Below are 19,172 nucleotides of genomic sequence, written 5' to 3'. Positions count from 1 at the left end.
TGTGATAAATGCAGAGAAACTGGCAACTCTATATTAGAAAGCTTGCTGCTGAGTTTGCGAATGAGGGATAAAGAAGAACCAGGCATCTCTTTGCTATTGCATTTGCAAAGGTGGGATATAGGAAGAGAACCTGGCATCCCGGTACCAAAAGCATGCTGCTGCATTTTGCCAATATAGGATACGGGAAAGGGAAACTGGCAACTTGTTCATAGAAAAGCTTGCTGCTGCGATTGGATATGAGGGAAGGACCTAGCATCCTGGTGCCACGAAAGCATGTTGCTGAAATTCATGAAGGATGGATGGAGGAACGGAAACTGCCAACGCATTGGTAGAAGGTTTGCGGCTGCAGAAAACCTGGCAACCCAGTGCCTTTTTTTTTCTCATGCAGAGAAACTGGCCATTTTGCAAATGAGAGATGAGAACTTGGTATCCGGGGCTAGAAGGATTCGTTGCTGCTTTTTGCCATGATAGATGTGGAGAAACTGGCATTTCGGTAGTAGGGAAGCTATGGGGGGGGGTGAAGGAAAACCTGGCAACCCGGTGCCTTTTAATTTAATTTATTTATTTATTTTGTTGATGCGGAGAAACTGGCAACCCCATGGTCAAAAAGCTTGTTGCTGCTTTTGCGAATGAGGGATAAAGGAACCTGGCAACTCGGTGACGAAGTTAGCTGCAGAGTTTAGCAGAGGAGGAATGAGTGGCTGAGAACCTGGCAACTCTGTGCCAAAGCATGCTGCATTTGCTACGGAGGGATGGAGTACTTTTTTTTTTTTTAAGCTATGCTGAGAAACTGGCAATCTGATGGTCGAAAAGCTTGCTGCTGCTTTTGTGAATGAGAATGAAGGAACCTGGCAACCCGGTGCTGAGGTTAGCTGCAGAATTTGTGAAGGAGGGTTGAGTCGCTGGGAACCTGGCAACTCGGTGCTGCATTTGCCACGGAGAAATGGAGAACTGGCTTGCTGCTGTGTTTGCGAATGGTGGATAGGGAAGAACCGGGCATCCCAGTGCCAACTTGCTTGAGCATTTAGCGAAAGGAGGGATAGAAAACATCACGGCGATGGAGAAACAGTAGAGCACGTAGCTAGCGACAGATTTCCAGCTTGCATTAAATGGTGTTAGGAGGAAGGAGCACAGAGCTGAGACGTCCCTGCTACCTGGCGCTTGCAGCGAAGTACGCTGTAGCTTTTGCTGATGGAGCTGCGATTTGTTTGGAAGCATGGGTACAGCGTGGCTTCTGGGTTCGGCGCTGATGTCCGTCAGCTTTTCGGCTAACTCGCCCGGCCTGTGGGCCTGTTTCAGAGCGACGTGAGGGGAGCTGCGAGTTTGGCATCCGAAGTCACTTCATAACTGGATTTAGCGGAGATAAGATGACTGGATGGATCGACGTAGTGAAAACTGCTAGAAGGTCATCAGCATGCAGTCTCTCGGAAGCGCCGCCGTGACGTTCGGTGTACTCCTTTGATTGCCAGAGGAAAAGCTATGAATGCAGAGCTTGAGTAGTTGTTCATCTGATGTGCTGACGGACAAGAGGATGTAGCAGATGGAATGGACCCTGCTTGCACGTAAACGAGAATGAACAGCTTGCAGAACTGGGGGAACCTATATGGATGACAACCGGAAGGAGCGTGTTTGGAGGCGTGGTCCCGCTCCTGAAATTCCGATACATAATCTCCAAATAAAGCAAAGATGAGTTTGTCCTTAAAAGAGGTTAATGCACCTCTCAGTTGGCTGAAGGCAGCAGAGATCAGAGTTATTTAAATAATCGTTGACTAATCAAAGAAAAATTTGCAGATCATCGACTACCGAAATAAGAGTTGCAGCCCTCAACACGATGCAATATTATTTACATGATTTCATATGTTGAGTACTGCAGTGACATTATCTTTTTTTTCTCACTGTAAATTATGTCCTCAAAGTTGAACTTGGTAAATATCTTCTGTCAGACTTGAATGAGGTCAAGTTGGCAATTACATGCAATCTGTTTCTGATAATACAGTGTTAACTGTAATAAATCATGGAAAACTGTTATTGTCCAGACAGACTGCAACTGTCTGCAGAAACGTTGCCTCCTATCAGGCAACTTTTCTGCAAACATTTGCAATCAAAAGCGTTCACGCTCAAACTCTGAGCAGCTGTTTAGTCACAAGTCAGACAGTGAAAACAGTCAGTACAATTAGCAGACAGACTTTTTTTGTAGATGAAAGGAGGTTGGTGTCCTTCTGTGCCTGAGTCGTTAGCTTGCTTCTAATTAAGAAGTAACTTTGTCGAGCTATGTTTGCCAGTGCTGGATGGCTCTTCTGCTGAGCTGATTTAATAGGATGGTAGATGGTCATGATTCTGGTGAGATGAGCCCTCTTGCAGTAGTATTTTAATGCATTTCATAAACCAATATTGCATGATTAAGCATACTATATTGTCATGTAAAATACTCTGCTGTGTCAGCTTTTCCCCTCACCAGCCGACACTATAGGAGAATAACTCTGAAATTCAAAGGCCATCATCCCAATGAACTATTAGCAGCCTGTTGTTGGGACTAAGAGTCAGCTGCTGTATCACCATCTACTTCTTATATCTTCATGCTCTCATTCACGTTACTGACCAGGTGTTTCCAGAGGAGTCTGCCTTCCCAAATGCACTGTAGGAACCATCGTCATGCTTGTACGTGAGCTCCCTCTGATATCCTGCAACACCAACACACAAGAAATCAATAAAAAGGAAAAAAAGAGGATTATTTTTTCACAACACTGAGAAAATGTGAATCAAGTACATTTGGATTTATTTACCGTACAAAACTCTAGTTTTGGTGCCAAGTTTATTTCAAGTGCAATTTATATCTACAGTCCGGCTATGTTACACGAGCCCCCCGTCAAATGTGCATACTTACAAGGCTTCACAACCAACACATCTGCAGTTATTGCCATTTAAGTTGATTTATTATTTAACAGCTTGCTGTGTGGACTGGTCTGATCTGATTTGCAAGGATTGCCCCTGAGCTCGACTTGGTGCCCTGTTTTTAAAGAGCACACCCTCTTAACTTTGCACTCGTTCTACTCAGCTGCCATAAATAGTAAAAACTAGCTTTAAGATCAGCTGACTCAAATTTTGCAGAGGTAAAATCCACACATGACCGTTATCAGCGCCAATATGCAGAGTTTAGGAATCAGCACGGTGGCTGAGTCCAAGTCAAAGTGGAGTACAGTTTTAAGATAATAGCAGCGACTTACGGTTATCATCTGATGCATTTTTAAGGTTTAATTTGATGACCATCATCGTGATCATTCTGCGTGGGGGTGGAGCACGCACATTAAACCTTGTCCTAAAAAAGCCCCAAGTGCTTACCGCTCTCCAGGAAGTGCGTGGCCTTGTCCAGAATGCTCTGAGTCAGCTGACCAGTGCTTTTCAGGTAGTTCAGGATGAAGATGTTGGGAGCAAACAGGAGCATGTTCTGCTCCCCGCAACCGTACGGCATGGCCAGGAGCTTGTCCAAGTTCTGCGCTGCCCTGCCCATCAGGTCACCTGCAGAAGCAAACCGAGGAAAAGCTACAGAGATGTTTCACCTGGCAAATTAAAGTTCACTAAACAACAGAATCACTAACCAAGCACAGAAAAGGTCGCTCTAGCAGAACCAGCCACAAACAGCTCGGGCATAAGAAGAGAGACATTCTTCTCCGTGACCCCATCTGGCAACAACAACAACAACAACAACAACAAAGAAAAGGAAGAAAAAGCTTCATTAATGAAAGAATTAGCTCAACCTCTTTTCTTGGCTAAAGTTTATCAAACAGAATGATTTTACTGTTTAAAGACCCTGACCTTTGTTAAAACACTGTTATGTACATGAAGCTACAAGCAGTTTGCTTTGTTTATGTGAAACACAACAAGGCATCGCAGCGCTTTGATTTTGAAACCAAGTGACACAGAGACAAGCTCAGCACTACAGATTACACGAGACGGCTCATGTTGGTCATTTAGTTGATCACAGTGAGGAAAGTGCAGCTTACAGCGGCTGCTCGACTTCAACTTTAGCTAAAGATCTGCTGCCAGTGGAGAAAATACACAACGAAAACTAGAGATGGACCGATGTGATATTAAGTATCGGTATCGGTCCGATACTGACCTAATTTACTGGATCGGATATCGGAGAGAAATAAAAAAATGTAATCGATCCATTAAATATCAAAAAAAGCACCTCACAAAACTTGCGACACGCCGTAACTCGCCTCATAACCGTAGCACGTCGGAGCAGTATGCGTCACGTGATAGAGCGGCTGTGGCGTGCCAGACCTGTCGGTGGTCTGGTTGAGCATTTGGAGCCTTGCTACCAAACCAGCATTTCATCTCTGAGGAAGTGATCCCAGAGAGAAGAAAGCAAGTGTGCAAGTTCATCTCTAAACTCCTACGTTAACCTTAACAACCGATATATGGACCGACTGCCTCTCTCTCTCTCTCTCTCTCCTGCTGCTACTTCAATCATGAAACTGATCAATGATCAGCTGATCGGCTTTTCTGTCGCGAGTCCGTCTCTCTTGTTTGTTTATCGCCCACTTCACGCCAGAAAGAGGAAACCAGCGGCTGAACAACAGCAGCACGTTTAAGCTTGATAAGCTGTTGTTAGAATTTATTTAATATTACTTTCTACACCAGGATCTTTTTCTACGCAGCTGACGGCTGGTAACTGTGCAGAGGCGGATCTAGCAAAGTTTAGCCAGGGGGGCCGATAGGGCATGAACAGGGAAAAGGGGGCACAAAGACATACTTTTCTTTCTTATTCTCATTTAAAATGTCTAGCTTTTAATAATTAATTATCTGAATCTTACACCCAAAGTTTTAATCTGATGAAAAATGTATACATTACTGTATATAGTAACTATTAAGTCTAATATACCCTAGTAAGCTATACTACTTTTTCCATCTGTGCAGTCTGCAGTTCTGTTGAAGAAAGATGTTGAATCTATTTAATTATTCTTGAAAAATAATTGATTTCTGTGCATTTTCTTCACACTGCATCAAATTAAAGTTGATTACGTCGATTAAGCATCATGAAGTGGAGGGTGGGGGGTGGTTCCCTTTTTTTTTTTTTGCTGGGAGTTTTAGAGCCCTATTGGTTAGACTGCTTACTCTTTAAAATACCAGAATAGGGAGGATGGTGCAGGTTTAAGTTTATTAGATTGATCAGTGTTGCTGAACTATGAAATATTTTGGGTGCAGTATATTATTTGCATACAGGTATAACAGAATAGCTTTAGTATTTTTTATTTTTTTTTAACTTGAGTATGAACTTTTACAAAAAGCAGCAAGATATTAAAAAAAAAATTTATTGATTAAAAAACACACTATATCGGATTCATATCTGTATCGGCAGATATCCAAATGTATGATATCGGTATCGGACATAAAAAAGTGGTGCCATCTCTAACGAAAACACAACGAATTTGGTTTCCTCGCCATGCTGAATAACCATCATGATGCAGGGAAGTGTTATGATGCATGTATGAGGTGTGAATGAAAGGCCCGAGTTGGAGTTCAGAGTTCAGCACTCAGAGTTAGGAGGCCTTACCTGGGGGACAGAGGTGAACGTTGTGACTGACCATCTGTGGGGTTCCTTCGGCCTTGGGAAGAGAGACAGAAGTGAAGACGACCGACTGATTTCATCACTCCAAACAAACTTCTAAACAGCTTAAACATAATAACAGTGAGCTTTGATTTGGTGACATGGTCCAGACATTAGAGTGAACTGGATCATTTGAACTCAATCCCACTGACTTTCCCATTAGCTGAAAGCTGCTAAAGCAGTTTGTTTCAGTCAGAGGACGACCCGAGAGGCTGACCGAGACCCAGTATAAACATACCAGTCATGTACTTTGAGAGTGAAGTCAAACTAAAATAAAGATGCTTAAGTGCTCCTATAGAACTACGGCAAACTGCAGATACAGCCGATCATCAGAAAATGCAGACGGGAAGGAGAAGAGGACTGAAACTGAAGTGATAACAGCTGCCCTAACAGAAAGAAAGTAAAGGTCTGTGCGATGCTACAGGTTCCCTCTCTCCATGCCCATCACCACAGTAAAGACCTTTGAAGCTCCTGGTGTGCACTTCTTAACAGGCGCCAACATGACCATTACTGCTCATTGTCCACCATCTAGAAAAACAGACTTGTTGGGCGTCCTGTCACAGCACCGTGCTGTCTTTAGACTGACCCAGATATCTGCAAAGGCGGACTGGCCGGGTGGCGAGGTGCTTAGTGTTATAGCTGTGGCCATGGGACTGAGACAGAGAAGTGTGGCCCCTGTTTTCATCCATACACTGCACATATACACATATTTTTAAAAAATGGCTGAGCCAGGTTTGACAGATTTCCATATCTGATGTTCACTCTCCATCAAAGCAGCCGGCGCATCATTAGTTCTAATCTCAGTGCCAGCCCACATCAGATAATGGCTCAGCTGACGTCCTTCCACAAACCCAATTGTCAAATATCACACCTCTGCAAACTGCTTTGCAACCCACCTGCACCTTTTCCTAAAACACGCTGTCAAAAACAACTGGAAAAACAGGAAATCTGTGGGCCACTGTGGCCGAAACCGAAAGATTTTAAAATTCTGACATTATTCTCGCCACAATATAACTGATCAAAATAATACTGACAACGTCTATCAGCTTAGGACCTGTGAACACCTTAAGTTTGTCATGTCACTGACCTCCACCAGCAGGGTGCGGATCACTGTGTCAGTTCGACCCACGTCGGGGACTGTGGCCACCTCGTTGCCACACAGCGCCTCGGTCTTCAGGGCCTCAGCGCTGACCTTCAGATTTACCTTACCTGTGAGCAAACACACACGGCGTCACTGTGGAACGCCTGTATCGATTACCGCTCCCTTCCCCCGCCGTACTGTCGTGTTCTGTGTACAGAGGCAAAACCGCCTCCCATCTGCTTCTCAAGCCAACTCATTATCCTCGCTGTGTTTTCCTTCCTCCCCGTTTCCCATCGCATTCGCCCTCATTAATCCCCATTTGTTGCCTTATTATAGCACACGGCTTGTCTCCCACCCCCACCTTCCTTCCATCACAGCCCACAATCCTTCACATGGAGGACAAGTACAGCTCGCCCCTTGAGGGAGAGGTTTCTGACTGTTTCGTCAGAGATACTACCTGACTTGTTAGTACAAGTGATTGTCAGCATTCCTCTAAGGGGGAGTTAGAGGAGCGCAATTTGACATTCATCAGAGCCTCATCTCCATCCCTGCTGATGGAGGCTGATATAAATCCTCTGCTTTCAGGACAGGCAGAGCTCCAACATCAGCCGCCCGTCTTCGCTTCCAGCAATGAAGATGCAACAGCCCTCAGTGCCCTCAATACGGATTAATTACCCCGTTGTGTCTCATTTTTCACTCAAAGCATGAGATTGTGTCGGACGAAAGAAACAACATCAGTATTTCATTTTAAAAGCCAAGAAAATTGCATTGTACAGTTAGAGAATTGCCTCTGGTAATGAGGAGCTGGGGAGAGCGGAGCTGTGAGCGGCTGACACCGTGTGACAGTCTTCAAACAGCCGATTAGACCAAAATCAATAAAAAAAAGTTTTGTTCACTTCTTTTTTCTGATTTGAATCTGAGATCTCCTGTTTAAGCTAAAACTGGTTCAACAAAGACAAAGACACTCAAAGTTGTTTACATTTTCCCTTTAAAGGTGGGAAAACGCCACACAGCATGTGACGCGTAGGGACCGCCTTCCATTTGAATTTCTCCTATAAAACAGAACATGGTTAAAGACGGGAAATAAAGTAAACCAGAAAAAATAAAAACTACAGTTTTAAGAAACAAAATGAGGTTAATTTGAATTTAGTGGTAAGAACACACCTCAAAAACCATGGGCGGGGTCACGTTTACCACGCTGTAGCATCCATGCTTCTTTTAACAGCAGTCCATACACACCTGGGAACATCTGCACTTGTGGGAGAGGAATGTTGTCCCAATCTTTTCCAGCACAGGATTGTAGTTGGATTTTTTGGTTCATGCCAACAGTCCAGACTCTTCTACTGTTAAGCCACGCTGCTGTAAAGGCTGCACTACACGGTTTAGCATCGTCTTCTGAAATATGGATGCAGCTCTAAAAACTTTTATACTGGTGCTTTTCCTGATATGGAGGCCGACAGTGCACCTCCATACCATCAGAGCTGCAGGGTGTGGAGCTGGTGGTCCCTGCCTTCTGTAGTCCAGAGGACACAGCATTCCCGTTTCCCCCAAAAAATTGAAAACTAATTTTAATAATAATAATAATAATAATAATAATAATAACGGGATGCCACACAAGTATGCTGCTCCCATTAATTTTAGTAAAATGGTCCGTTTGCTCTAAAAACACCTAAAATGTTCAAACTGTGTTCTGCTGTTGTGGATTTATGAGATTTGCAAATCACTGCATTCTGTTTTGATTTCATCTGCAGAACTGTATGAATAGACCACTCTGTATATTCCAGTTCATTACGGCCTGCTTTGGTGATGGATTTGTGCATCTTTTCAGTTAGTTCCCTCTTTTACCTCCATGCCTGCAAATCTCCACATAATGAAAGGTGGCTCCTGGTCCATTTAGTGAGATATTACAATATTCTGCATATAAAGGCCCAGACTGCTGAGAGATGATTGCATGTTTGTATATTAAACAGGTTCATTATCATCCTGCTGACACTCACTTTACATCTGTCGAACACTGGGGCTCTTTTCTCAGTCACATTAATGGGGATTTAATTCAATTCAATTCAATTTTATTTATACAGCACCAAATCACAACAACAGTCGCCTCAAGGTGCTTTATATTGTGAGGTAGACCCTACAATAATACACACAGAGAAAAACCCAACAATCATATGATTGTTGGGTTTTTCATATGATCATATGATTGTTGAGCTGTCACCATTGTTGCACTTTGGTGACAGTGGGAAGGAAAAACTCCCTTTTAACAGGAAGAAACCTCCAGCAGAACCAGGCTCAGGGAGGGGCGGGGCCATCTGCTGTGATTGGTTGGGGAGAGAGAGATTGAACATTATCTTTAACCCAGTCGACTGCACTTTGTGTTGATGTGAAACTACACGTCTGCCGGACCCCAACTCCTTCTCGGGCCCGGACGAATGGTCTGGACTGGGTGAACTCTCTGTTGCCCTGTCTAACTTCATTGTCTTCGGACTCTGTCTGCAGCATCGGAACATTTCTGCTGTACTTTTGATCTGGAATGACTAACCGGTGGTTTTTTGTTGTTTGATGTTTGTTTCTTTTCTCTGTGCTTGGATGTTGAATTTGGTTTCCTTTGTCTTGTGTGATTTGATGTAATTTTGAACTTAAAATCTTATAAATAAACATTAAAAAAAGAAATAAAGGCCCAGTAGGGAATCCCTTTGTAAGGAATTCTGATGTAGAGGATCATTTGATACCAACAAGAAATATTTCTAGGAACTGTTGAAACATGAAGATCTGCTGCTTGCAATTCTTCCATTTTTCATTTGTTTACATTGGTGGCATACTGAAAATCCACACATGGCTCAAGGTAGATCTGGTGTGAAACTAAACAAATATATTTAAATCAAACAGAAGTGAGTCATGATTATCAACCATAAAAACCAAAACAGGTCCTGCTATGGACCGGCTATCTATCACAAGTTGATGAGGCTCCTGAACTGGATAATAAGCACTTAAGAAAAAGGGAAGAATGGAATACCTAGGGTAGTCGGAGTTACAATCCACGAGAAGGTCCTGCTCTCCTCTCCACAAAGACACACGCTGTAAATGCAGCCATCACAGTTTCTGAAGGTGTGCTGATCAGAGGCAGCCAGTGTTACCTGAACCTACAGCCAGAAACCAAACACAGAACACACGAATGCAACAAACTGGTGCAGTAACGCGTCACACTGAGGACTGATTAAACATGTGCTCGTGAGATCGTCTGTTCTCCCAGCCATCATTTTGGGTTGCAGCTTTCTTCAGAACCACTCATCCACACAGCACGAGTTAGTGACGCATTTGTCACACAAAACAAAAACTTGATGCATGCTCAATCATCCAGGTTGATTTTGTTACACTGAAAACGCTACATCGGATGCAAAGTATCCATCCATCCATTCACTTCCACTTATCCTTTTCAGGGTCGCAGGGGGCGCTGGAGCCTATCCCAGCTGTCATAGGGCGAGAGGCAGGGTACACCCTGGACAGGTCGCCAGTCTGTCGCAGGGCCAACACACAGGGACAGACAACCGTTCGTACTCACATTCACAGCTAGTGGCAATTTGGATTATCCAATTAACCTATCCCCACAAGCTGCATGTCTTTGGACGGTGGGAGGAAGCCGGAGTACCCGGAGGGAACCCACGCAAACACGGGGAGAACATGCAAACTCCACACAGAAAGACCCCGGCCTGATGGTGGAATTGAACTCAGGACCTTCTTGCTGTGCGGCAACAGTGCTAACCACCGTGCCCGGATGCAAAGTAATACAATGAAATTTCAAAAAGAAAACAAAAACATATCCAAGCATTTTCACAAATGTTTTCCACAATCTGACAGGTGTCATCTTACTTGTGGATGCCCTTAAGTACAAAGGATCTGTAAGAAGCAGATGTGGTTGTTTTTTGTTTTTTTTTACCATAATGCACTTTGAGAGATAATTGAAGACGGTGGCTTTGAGGGTGAACACCTCTCCTCGGATGACAGAGTATGGCAAGGTGAGACTGACAAAGAACGGCTGGAAGACAGTAAGTCCGGTGTTGGGAGCCACACCAAAGCCCACAGAGGATACGCAGAATGCTCCGGCTGCCCATTTAGTGATGGTGTCAGGGGTCGTCTTCTCCATGCTCACCAACCCACTATCTCTGTTTAAACAGACAGCCAGACGTGACATTTAAAGTTCAAGTAGTATGGCATTTTTCCCCAAATACACTGATCAAGCAGAGCATTGTGACCACCTGCCTACTACGAAGCAGCCCTGACGTGTCGAGGCCTGGACTCCACCAGACCCCTGAAGGTGTGCTGTGGTATTTGGCACCAAGTCAGCAACAGATCATTTAATCCTGCAAGTTGCGAGGCATGGCCTCCACAGATCAGACTTGTCCAGCACGTCCCACATGGGGGGCTATCCTTCTGACAGAGGCAATCGGGGATTACAGTTTCCATCAAAGGGTGTACATGGTCTGCAACAATGCTTAAGTAGGTGCTACATGTCAAAGTAACATTCACAGGGATGGTAGGACCCAAGGTTTCCCAGTGGAAAACACTTCCTCTGCCGGCTTGCCTTCTACCCATCGTGCATCCTAGTGCCAGATGTTCCCCAGATAAGAGACCTGGGCATCCACGTGACGTGAGACGTGATTTCTCACACCCGGACACCTTCTTCCATTGCTCTGTGGTCCAGCTCTGATGATGGAACACAGGGCCGGTCTTTATTCCCCACGTGCATCAATGGGTCTCTGTGACCGTGTCGCTGGTTCACCACTGCTCCTTCCTTGGACCACTTTTGATAGATAGCGACCACACAGACTGGGAACACCGCACAGAATGCTCACTTGCTCCTTAATATATCCCACCCACTAACAGGTGCCATGATGAAGAGATAATCAGTGTTATTCACTCCACCTGTCAGTGGTCACAATGTTATGCCTGATGAGTGTATATTTATATATACTTACACTGATGAATTCAAGTGTCTACTCAAATTCATTTGAATTTCATACATGATAAGCTGTGTTTTGACTTTAAGATGTGGAACATAAGGGAAAGCAGCAGCCTCTGTTCAGTAAATATCACTGACATAAGCGTTAGTCATTAATATCTGCTAACGAATACAACTAATTCTGTTATTTGGACTGCAATAAGCATCCATGTTATTCACATTTGATTACATAAAACAGTTTCAGTGTCATAAAAAAAAAAAATACAGTGCCGTGATTCTTTTCATAAGATATGTTAATCTTACCCCACAGTAACGAGGTCCCAGATCCAGGTCTCAGGGAAGAACGTTCTGATAGTCTCCTTTTTGCTGTCCACTTTAGACATCTGCGTGGTAAGTACAGGTTCAGGCATCATGTTGAAGGCCAAGGGGATCGGTGAGTCCATCTCTGAGAGCATTTAGATGGGGAGGGAAAAATGGGGAGGCTTTGTTTCCTTCCTTATTTTTTTTTTTTAAATAAACCAAAAGTTATAATAATCGTGTTACTTCCAAATGCTTGCTCGAAAATCCAGGTAAGGAAACCCCAGAAAGTTGAGTCTGTACATTTAGACGCAGCATTTTTAGTGGGAGAAACTGTTTAGCATCCCAGGAGTGACTTGGATAATGACGGAAATGTTAAATCTACTGGAAATGCGGCATCCTGATGTACAGAATAAACTTTCTGGGGAAACCACTGAGCTCATTTCAGCTTCCTGCACTTAACACATAACAACGGCTCGGAAAAACTACAAAGAAATTGGAAAAAGGAATAAAAGGTACACTTAGTGTTTTATGAATTCAGCTAATATTTCTCCACTAATTAAAAATGTACTTTTTTAACAATTAACAAATTCTTGGATTTAAAAACACACACAAAAATCTTACACTCTCTCAAAAAACAACTAAAGCTATGCTAAGCTAGACTTTCCAAAACGGGCTTTCAGCATAATATATAGATGCCAACTGAAGTCAATACCGGGATAGGCTGTACTTTCTAATACCATCACCACCAAATGGTGAAGTCAGTGTTTCATCCCAACTGCCCTGAGTGCAGCAGAGGAACAGGAAATGCTAATAGGGAGGAAAAGGAAATAAAGATAATAATGTGGAAGGACAGGTATGGTGGTGAATGTGAAAGAAAACAATGGAAGCATCTGGAAAGTGACCCATATTTACCATCAGCATAAAGTCCCTGAACTAAGTTATTTTCTTTCCTCATTTATAAAGAAAATAACTGATAACCTCCCCTCCATGAATTGTTACCTTGGAGGGGTTTGTGTGTCCAGGGATCCCAGGGGCCATGTTGTCAGGAGGCTTTTGCGTAAATGTCAACTTGGTCCTGGTCTGGTGGCTAGGCTTAGTCCATGAGGCCTGGACGGCACAGCCCGAAAAAGGGACCATCCTCCTGTAGGCCCACCACCTACACGAGGCGAGGTAGGGGTTGGGTGCAATGTGTGTCGGGCAGCGGCCAGGCCCTAGCAGGCTGATCCCCGACTTCCAAAACTAGTGATTGGGACATAGAATGTCACCTCCCTAGTGGCCTCAGCTCAACCACGGCTTGTGCTCTGGAACCAGTCTCCTGGAGAGGGGCTGGACTCCATCTCAGTCTGGAGTTGCCACCTAGACGTATAGTGAGGGTGTGCTGGGAACACCTGGTCCACGAGATCTTCAACTCACACCTCCAGCAGAGCTTCAACAGCATTTCATGCATGTTCAGCACCTCCATTGCTAAAGCCGCTGCACCGCTCCACCCCAAACCAAATGGTGGACACCAGAGGTAAAGGGAGCCACCAGGCTGATGGAGGAGTCCTATCGGGCTTGGTTAGCCCGTGGGACTTCAGAAGCAGGTAATAAGTATCAGCAGTAAGTACCAACACTGGCTGAAGCAAAAACTTGGGTGTGGGTGGAGTTTGGAGAGGCCATGGAAAAAGACTTTCGGACTGCCTTTCAGACTGAGATTCTGCCAAATCATCAGGTGACTTAGGAGGGGAAAGCGGTGCTCTACCTGCACTGTGTATAGTGAGGGTGAAGCGCTGCTGACTTCGACTGAGAACAATGTCAGGATGTGGAAGGAATAATTCAAGGACCTCCCTAATCCCACTGGCACATCATCCGCGGAGGAAGCAGGGTGGGGGGACGAGAGGGGCGACGCGTATATCTCTGGGGGTGAGGTCACTAAGGCAGTTAAACAACTCCTTGGCTGGCCCCTCGGGTGGATAAGGTTTTGCCCTGAGTTCCTGAAGGCTCTGAAGGCCCTCCGTAAAGCTAGAACATCTTACTATTCATCACTGATTGAAGAAAATAAGAACAACCCCAGGTTTCTCTTCAGCTCTGTAGCCAGGCTGACAAACAGTCAGAGCTTTGTTGATCCAACCATCCCTTTAACATGAACTAGTAACGACTTCATGAATTTCTTAAATAAAATTTTAACCATTAGTGAAAAAAATACTCGTAATCATCTCACAGATATAGCATTATGTACAGCTACTTTCAGAACCATTGTTATTTATTTAGAGTCCTTTTCTCCAAATAAAGCCTTCTGTGTTATGTAATGTTTCTATCTCTAATAATTAGCTATCTACTACAGGTCTTTAAGCTGTAATTAAATAAAATTGAATTAAACCATTAAATAAACCACTACTTGAAAAGCCAGCTGTCTTAGCTAATTATAGGCCGATCTCCAACCTTCCTTTTTATCTCAAAAATTCTTGAAAAATCTTGAAAGAAGAAATTGAGAGGAGGTGCCCACCTCTCAATTTTAAATGCATGTAGGCATTGAGGGTTCTCAGGAGGGGCCGTGCTGTTACCTATTGCTCTCTGGCAGGAAGCACCATGCCCTCCCGTGTTTTAAATGCACTTTAGAACAGTACGCAGCAACACCACATATGAGTGGGCGGAGGGAGGTATGGGGTCTTCACACACCCCCATTCTCTGTTAGCCATTGGGGCGGGGGGCTGGGAGGAGGAGTTGGCTGTCTCTTTGGGGTCTGGGATGCGGGGCCTTCGGGGACGGTCTGCCTGTCTCCACCCCAGGGAAAAGGGTTACATCTCCTGGGTTACACTGCTATGGAGATGACACCCAGCTCTATCGATCCATGAAGCCAGATAACACAGTTAAACTGCAGGAATGTCTTAAAGACAAAGACCTGGATGACCTCTAATTTTCTGCTTCTAAATTCAGATAAAACTTTATTGTATTTGACCCTAAAAATCTTAGAAATATGGTATCTAACTTTCTCTGGATGGCTTTACCTTAGCCTCCAGTAACATTATGAGGAACCCTTGAGTCATTTTCAGCCAGGAGCGGAGGCCACCTCTGGGGATGACTCTTCTATCTCTGGGGGAGAACTCACTGAGGCTGTTAAACAGCTCTTTGGTGGCAGGGCGCCTGGGATGGATGAGGTTTGAGTTCCTGAAGGCTCTGGATGTTTTAGGACTGTCTTGTTCGACACGTCTCTATAATGTTGCGTGGAGATCAGGGGCCTACCTCTGGAATGGCAATGGTGGTTCTCATCTTTAAGAAGGATGGATGTGTTCCAACTACAGGGGATTCACACTCCTCAGCCTCCCTGGGAAAGTCTATGCCAGGGTGCTGGAAAGGAGAGTCCATTCGTTAGTCAAATCTCGGACACAGGAAGAAATATGCGGTTTTCGTCCTGGTGGTGGAACACTGGACCAGCTCTTTACCCACTCGACAATACTTGAATGGGAGTTTAGCCAACCAGTCTACATGCAATTTGTGGACTTGGAAAAGGCACTCGACCGTGTCACTCGGAGTGTCCTGTGGGAGCTGCTCCGGGACTATGGGGTGTCTGGCCCATTGCTACGGGTTATTCAATCCTTATACAACCGTTGCAGGAGCTTCGTCCGCATAGCCAGCAATAAGTCAGATTCGTTTCTGGTGCGTGATGGGCTCCACCAGGGTGGCCCTTTGTCACCGATTCTGTTCATAAATTTTATAGACAGAATCTCTAAGTGTAGCCAAGTGGTGGAAGGCTTTCACTTAGGTGGTCTCAGAATCTCATCTTTGCTTTTTCCAGATGATGTGGTTCTGTTGGCTTCATCGGGTGATGGCCTCCAGCTCGCACTGGAATAGTTCGCAACCAAGTGTGAAGTGGTGGGAATGAGAATCAGCACCTCCAAATCTGAAGCCATGGTCCTCAGCCGAAAAAGGGTGGAGTGCCCACTCTGGGTCAGGGATAAGTTTCTGCCCCAGGTGGAGAAGTTCAAGTATCTCAGGGTCTTGTTCACAACTGATGGAAGAAGAGAGCGGGAGATTGACAGATGATGCTGTGCAGTGATACAGAAGCTGTACCGGTCTGCTGTGGTGAGGAGAGAGCCGAGTGTAAAAGCGATGCTCTCAATTTCCCGGTCGATCTACATCCCTACCCTCACTAAAGGTCACGAGCTGTGGGTAGTGTTTGAAAGAACAAGATTGTGGATACAAGCGGCAGAAATGGGCTTCCTCCGAAGGATGGCTGGCCTCTTCCCTAAATATAGCGTGAGGAGTTCGTCCATCTGGGAGGAGCTCACAGTACAGCTGCTGCTACTCCATACTGAAAGGAGCCAGTTGAGGTGGTTCGGGCATCTGACAAGGATGCCTCCTGGGCACCTCCTGGGTGAGGTGTTCCGGGCATGTCCCATCAGAAGGAGGCAGACCCAGGACATGCCGGACGGATTATACTTCTTGGCTGGCTTGGGAACACCAGCCTCCTCCAGCTTGCCGAGGGGACAAGCTGGAAGGAGGCAGGGAAGAGAGAGGTCTAGGCTTCTCTGCTTAGGCTGCCGTCCCCTTGACCCAGCCCCGTATAAGGGGAAGAAGATGAATGGATGGATGGATAACTGATAACCTCATTACTGAAACTAGACAAGCTACCCACCCTTAGAGAGAGAAAAGAGTAAACAGTAAGTAAACAGGATTCTGAGTTCATCCAATTCTCAAGAGAAGACAGCAACAAGGACAATTTCATGGTTGGATACAGGAGTCTAAGCTGTATCACAACCACTTTTGCACATTTTTCAGGATATCAGTGTCAGTTTGAACCCTTTTTTGGCAGAGTTGAGACCACATATGTGGAGGCAGAGAAATCGAGGCGAGGGAGCCGGAGCAACATGTAGCTGTACGTCTGAGGTAACTTTTTGCCAAATGCAGTGGTCTGATTGGTCAGATCTGTTTATTCGCATGTGAAAACTTAGAAAAAAATTATTCAGTTTGAAAAAAATAAATACCACAAATTCATCCAGTGAAATTATGTGGTGGGTTTGAACGGCTGTATTAAGGATATCCTTGTCCAGAAAAAAAAAATAAAAAATTCAGGATATATTTGCATGGAATTTACGCATCCGGTGTGTAAAGGCCTTTAGACTATGAGTGTAAAATTGGGCTGTGCGCAAATAGCCAACTAATTCTCACTGCTGTCACTAGGTGATACCAGACTTATTAATCATTTAACCTAATTGTTACAATTTAAATTGATGCCCAACGCCGGTAAATTACTGTGTCCTAAATGTTGTGTAGCCATCTGCCTTTAGATGGCACATTGTTGTTGAGATGCACCATAGATTAAATCTGTTAATCTATGGTAAGAATTTGATAAATGATTTTTTAAATGCCTTTGTTATTATTTTTTGACATTTTCCATTAAACATTTCTCAAATCTAACTGGTTACCTGAGTGTTTTTTAGTTTTACACTAGTCAGTTAGTCTATTTTTTTTTTTTTTTTTCCTTATTTAGTCGACAGGAACATCCCTAGTATAAAATGCTAATGTTAGCCTTGTAGCAATGGCTTCTAAAGGAAGCCAAATGTTTAAAGTTACTGGTATTGCTAACATGTTTGCCAATTTTTTGCTGATGCATTCCACAAAACATACATACATACATACATACAACTGCTGTGGCTGTACTGCCTGTAACTCCTAGCTTCATATCTAGCCATCTCATTCTATCTAGGAAACTGCTATCTGAGGGATCTCAGACCATAGACCATGTAGCACCAGTTAGTAAAGTAAGGAGCTTTGAAGACATGAACAGTACAACTGATTGAGTTTGATTAGTCAGACTGCATTTGTCATACTCGGACAAAGAACAGAACCCATTAAAGAAAGCAAGCCAGAAATGGTGGCGATTCCAAGAGATTCACTTACTATTTTGGCAAGTGTAAATAAAGCTTACAGTTACACAAGTTGTAAAAACAACAGTTCTTCCTAAGGTTGTATCAATGGGCATTGGAGTCAACAGAGAATAGCAGTGACCTACTATCTTCTACACTGAAATAGAAGCTCAGTTCGTCGCAGTTGTAAGGTTTCTTCACATCAGAGTTCGTCATAATTTTGAGTCCAATTTCCTAGAAGTGGAGAAAGAGAAAAACAAGTCATAGTAAAACCATAGATCATTACTTATGACAGCAAAAAACAAGAAACAAACAAAATAAAACAACAATGGCATAACAACTATGCTACCTTAAATAGATCTCAAACTGCTAGAGAGCGAGATAAAGACACCAATAGAGACTCGGGAAGAAAAAGCAGTAATGGTAAAGACAGCGATACAACAATTATTTGTTTATTTATTTTTAAATACAAGGACAAAGACACAAAAGAAGATTTGGAGATAAATGGAGAGAAACAGAAACAGGTAAAGAAGGAAGAAGAGTGGCAAAATTGACAAAAAAAACCAAAAAAACACAAAGAACAAAAACCGTACAGTTGGAAAGAAGGATGCGGTACAGCTAAATGATACCAAACTTTGGTTCGAAGAGTGTGAAAGACCTACAGAGAAAAAAAGATATCTAGATATAGATCATATGAATATCTAGATAGACATATAGATAGATATGACATTACTTCCGGTGCATACATCCTGGCGCCCCTCCAGGCAGACGTGTTTGCTTGCTCCACTCTCAGACAACTTGTTTGTTTTTTGTTCTTTTTGCACTGGATAAGTGCTGTGCACTGTTAACATATCCGAGACAGGCACTACTGGACATCGGTAACTCACACAATCGTCCAGACTTTACCCTTCCGCCGGACTTTACCCTTCCGCCGGACTTGAGGGGGGGAGTTCATGTGTTCACTGGAGTTTTTAATCCTAAAAGGTCACCCTTACTATCTGCAGTGGGAGTTCTCAGCTGTGTTTTTGGCCATTGTTTACAACCAGCCGCAAGCTGACTCCGCGGCAGCGCTCGGCCAACTCCATGACGTCATCAGCTCATTAGAGACAACTCATTTAGATGCTGTTTTTATCGTCACCGGTGACTTTAATAAGTGCAACTTACGGACTGTACTCCCAAAATACCACCAACATGTGGCCATTCCTACCCTTGACAAGAACACCCTGGATCATGTTTACAGTAACATATGTGGTGCATATAGGTCTGCACCACGCCCCCACTTTGGACAGTCTGACCACATCTCTTTGTTCATGTACCCAGCTTACAGGCAGAAGCTGAAACAAAGAACCCTGTCATCAAACCTGTTAAACTGTT

General features: G+C 44.1%; 1 protein-coding gene across 1 annotated transcript in view; it reads right to left on the bottom strand.

Annotated features, from left to right (window-relative positions):
* a2m1 (alpha-2-macroglobulin 1) overlaps positions 1-19,172 on the bottom strand; it is a 54,441-nt gene that overhangs the window by 13,624 nt on the left and 21,645 nt on the right. The window contains exons 17-25 of the mRNA XM_084949865.1: positions 17,945-18,032; positions 11,956-12,097; positions 10,630-10,855; positions 9,709-9,835; positions 6,699-6,820; positions 5,558-5,609; positions 3,597-3,680; positions 3,340-3,516; positions 2,600-2,681 (exon numbers count right to left, since the gene is read on the bottom strand). Of these exons, the coding sequence (XP_084805991.1) occupies positions 2,600-2,681; positions 3,340-3,516; positions 3,597-3,680; positions 5,558-5,609; positions 6,699-6,820; positions 9,709-9,835; positions 10,630-10,855; positions 11,956-12,097; positions 17,945-18,032 (1,100 nt within the window). The remainder of the gene's footprint in view (positions 1-2,599; positions 2,682-3,339; positions 3,517-3,596; positions 3,681-5,557; positions 5,610-6,698; positions 6,821-9,708; positions 9,836-10,629; positions 10,856-11,955; positions 12,098-17,944; positions 18,033-19,172) is intronic.

The sequence above is a fragment of the Perissodus microlepis genome, chromosome 14 (assembly GCF_051167445.1).
Source record: "Perissodus microlepis isolate ML-2025 ecotype Zambia chromosome 14, ASM5116744v1, whole genome shotgun sequence".
Lineage (NCBI taxonomy): Eukaryota > Metazoa > Chordata > Actinopteri > Cichliformes > Cichlidae > Perissodus > Perissodus microlepis.
This window is presented reverse-complemented; position numbering and strand designations above follow the sequence as displayed.